The sequence below is a fragment of the Nerophis lumbriciformis genome, linkage group LG04, assembly GCF_033978685.3.
Source record: "Nerophis lumbriciformis linkage group LG04, RoL_Nlum_v2.1, whole genome shotgun sequence".
NCBI classification, from domain to species: Eukaryota; Metazoa; Chordata; class Actinopteri; order Syngnathiformes; family Syngnathidae; genus Nerophis; species Nerophis lumbriciformis.
This window is the reverse complement of record NC_084551.2, coordinates 36,936,343-36,940,506: the sequence shown is the minus strand read 5'-3', so window position 1 is coordinate 36,940,506 and position 4,164 is coordinate 36,936,343. Positions and strand designations below refer to the sequence as shown.

Here is a 4,164-nt window from a genome sequence, read left to right as displayed (position 1 = left end):
AGCTACAAACTTTTGAATATAAGTACACTACTTTTCTTTCCAAATGTCATCCACACTCCCTTTAAATACATATTTATTCAGACAACTATCACTTAAAGGGAACTGCACATTTTTTTTAAATGTTGCCTATCAATCACAATCCTTAGTTGAGACAACACATTTTATTTTTTATGCATTCTAACTTCTAAATAAACGATAGCAAAAGTCAGCTAACGTTGGAGCCAATGGGAGTCGCTCTATTCGGCCTTTAAAGCGCTCTAAAAAACACCCATAAGTCTCTATCATTGTTTTATATACACACGCTGTAAGTATATATGTAATGTCGTAAAAGGCACATTCATAATAACATGTAATATTGACATATTTTTCTCATTTTAAGCATACGACAGACGCATCACAACGTTAATTATTTCCTTTACCAACAACTACCGTATTTTTCGGAGTATAAGTCGCACCTGCCGAAAATGCATAAAAAAGAAGGAAAAAGACATAAGTCGCACCGGAGTATAAGTCGCACCTGCCAAAAATGCATAATAAAGAAGGAAAAAGACATAAGTCGCACTGGAGTATAAGTCGCAATTTTGGGGGGAAATTTATTTGATAAAACCCAACACCAAGAATAGACATTTGAAAGGCAATTTAAAATAAATAAAGAATAGTGAACAACAGGCTGAATAAGTGTACGTTATATGACGCATAAATAACCAACTGAGAACGTGCCTGGTATGTTAACGTAACATATTATGGTAAGTCATTCAAATAACTATAACATATAGAACATGCTATACGTTTACCAAACAATCTGTCACTCCTAATCACTAAATCCCATGAAATCTTATACGTCTAGTCTCTTACGTGAATGAGCTAAATAATATTATTTGATATTTTACAGTAATGTGTTAATAATTTCACACATAAGTCGCTCCTGAGTATAAGTCGCACCCCCGGCCAAACTATGAAAACTGCGACTTATAGTCCGAAAAATACGGTACTTCTATTAATTATGGCAGACTTCATGAGGGACGATTACTTTGGGACAAAGGGTGCTACAGAACCTACTTTTTGAGCCTGAATATACAGAGGATGAGCAACCAGTTTTGGTAGCTGAGTGATAAACAGATCCAGATTATAGTGAAACACTAAGCATCATGCAGCATTATTGTGCAGCCTCTTCAGCAGTATACAGTAAGTGCCGATCAAGAAGTACGAACAATTGCTTACTGTGCAATGTCTGCTCTCACTGGGATGCTGACTGATGGGATGTTTATATCTTCCTGTTTAGATGAACAATTAATCATAATCCTCATGCAGGTAAAAAAAAAAGGTGCGGCAAACGAGCGTCTGTTCGTGTCCTTTTCACCATCTCCGGGTCTAAGTTGAATGTCAAAGTTGGCCAACTTCTCGGTTTATGGCAACAACCTTCCAGTACCCAGGTGAGAGGCATGATTTATCATCTACAATTATGCAGCAGCTCAGTTTGTCAATTGCTGCATAAGCTAGGTAGCTCTGTGTGACCAAGGCGCTGCTAAAAATAGTTTGTCTGCGTTAGTGCTTTTCATAACTACCGCTAATACTTGGGTAATATTCAGGTCAGGACATGTAAATGGAGTATTGTTAGCGGGTTTTTTAAGAGAGCTTTATGGGCACCATAGATTACTCCTATAAGCTGCATTGTTAGCCACCTCGTACTTGCCGTATATTACGAATTAGAATGCATAAAAAAAACATGTGTTCTTCTCTTACCTAGGAATTGTGAATCATAAGCAAAATTCCCAAAAAAGTGCAATTTACCTGTAAGTGTTTAACTGTAAGTTTTGATTCTTGGGTTGGTACGCTTGAACTGTTTTTGGTATGACCTTCACTAGTGATATCTATGCAAGCACCTCAATACCTGGTCTGACATAAAAAGCATCCTTTTTGACTATAAAGTGCATTTTCTGTCCACATAGGCCCACAAACCTCCCCGGCATATTGCACTATTCACGACTACACCAGGCCTCCTACTTAACCCTGGTAAAAAGGCAAACAAATAAGGCTCTAAAGCAAAACAAGGAGTTCAGCCACTACATAAATATGTGACACTTGTGTCATAAAACGCTACATAACATGTTTAAATACCACCTAGAAGGACGAAAGTAATCAGAAATGCGTTAAATGTCGGTGAGGGGATCCCGAAGATGTGTAAAGGAAAGAGAATACTGGCTCATGGAAGCACAGAATCACACAATGTGGTGGAGGCAGACTTTGCTTTGGTTGGTAGAATTATTCCTGCATGCGCTCAATGGTGGTCAAAAGGTGCTCACCTGTCTGATGCCATATCACGTCTGGCTGACATAGACAGTTTTAGCCCTTGTGCAGGATAGTTGATGTTATAATGTTAGGAAGAGTGTGACTGGTGCGTGTGCGCTCACAGCATCAGGAAGTTGTCGGTTTAGTCGCACTGCCCAGATTCGATCTTCCTGGCTGCGGGGCCGAGCTCCACCTTGCACACTCTCTGGGCAAACTTCAGCGAGCACAATGTCTCTCCTACGTTACTCTCCAGGGAAGACACCTTCAACAAGGAAAGCAAAAGTAACTCAACTGTTCCAATTAGGGATGTCCGATAATGGCTTTTTGCCGATATTCCGATATTGTCCAACTCTTTAATTACCGATACCGATATCAACCGATATATATAGTTGTGGAATTAACACATTATTATGCCTAATTTGGACAACCAGGTATGGTGAAGATAAGGTACTTTAAAAAAAAAAAATAAAAAAAAATAAGATAAATAAATTAAAAACATTTTCTTGAATAAAAAAGAAAGTAAAACAATATAAAAACAGTTACATAGAAACTAGTAATTAATGAAAATGAGTAAAATTAATAACTGTTAAAGGTTAGTACTATTAGTGCACCAGCAGCTTGCACAATCATGTGTGCTTACGGACTGTATCCCTTGCAGACTGTATTGATATATATTGATATATAATGTAGGAACCAGAATATTAATAACAGAAAGAAACAACCCTTTTGTGTGAATGAGTGTAAATGGGGGAGGGAGGTTTTTTGGGTTGGTGCACTAATTGTAAGTGTATCTTGTGTTTTTTATGTTGATTTAATAAAAAAAAAACGCTACCGATAAGAAAAACGATACCGATAATTTCCGATATTACATTTTAACGCATTTATCGTCCGATAATATCGGCAGGCCGATATTATCGGACATCTCTAGTTCCAATAGAAGAATGCATATTTGAGATGAATCAATACTGCAGGCTTTCACGCCTATTTCTGATCGACATCTATGTCCGATAATTCCAAAAATCCCTTAATGAACAATAAATTTACCCTTCCATTACATGGGTACTAGCCAACACTGCACCTTGTGCATTGTCTCACATGCATCTTTACAGCCATATGGGGGCGCTGTTCTGTCAGCATTAACTGTGCTCTTATTTATTTTCATTATTTGCTCCACCAGTTAGGGGTGTGTACCCCTTTCTGTACTTTTATAGGCACAGACTTCATTCCATCGGTACTACCATTCACTTTAAATAAAACGGTGCCACATTTCAATACCTATGTAGACTGGCTCAAACACTTGGAGAGGAAAAAAACACGTAGGCAGCACTCGAGAGTGCCTCTAGGTAATGATACAATTTGAAATCCAACAAAGCAAGTATGCCTTATGGAAAATGCTCAGACGTAATGTAAGGATGCACTTTCATAAAAAGTGCTAGCTTGATGCTAATTTACATTTGCCAAGTACATTCTACATGCTAATTAGTGATTTTACATGGCGTTTTCAATTTGGTAAAGTATAAATTCTTTGTAGGATGCAACAATAGGCTAAACTCGCACATCCATGGCAAAGACTACTTCCTAGCCAGTCAACACACCATAGCCTATACCAGGGGTCCTCAAGTACAAATCTTGAAGGTCCACAAATGTTTTTTTGAAACAGGCTGGGTCCGTTTATTATCGGTCAAGCGTATATAGTAGCAGGAGGTAGGTAGTAGTTTAACATTTTCTTAAAATTAACAAAAATAAAATAAATATCCAATAAAATACATGAAATATTTTCTTTGAAACAAAAATAAATAAGAACTTAAATAAAACTTTCAGTTTTAACGAAAAATAAATACTTTTAAACACAACCCTCCTATCCCTGGTAAACAC

General features: G+C 37.3%; 1 protein-coding gene across 2 annotated transcripts in view; it reads right to left on the bottom strand.

Annotated features, from left to right (window-relative positions):
* Positions 1-754: 754 nt before the first annotated feature.
* The window catches only part of LOC133601183 (kinesin-like protein KIFC3), a 48,851-nt gene continuing 45,441 nt past the window's right edge, over positions 755-4,164 (bottom strand). For both annotated transcript variants that reach the window (XM_061954310.2, XM_061954303.2), the window contains one exon: positions 755-2,551. In XM_061954310.2, coding sequence (XP_061810294.2) covers positions 2,432-2,551 — 120 coding nt within the window. In that variant the 3' untranslated portion in view covers positions 755-2,431. The remainder of the gene's footprint in view (positions 2,552-4,164) is intronic.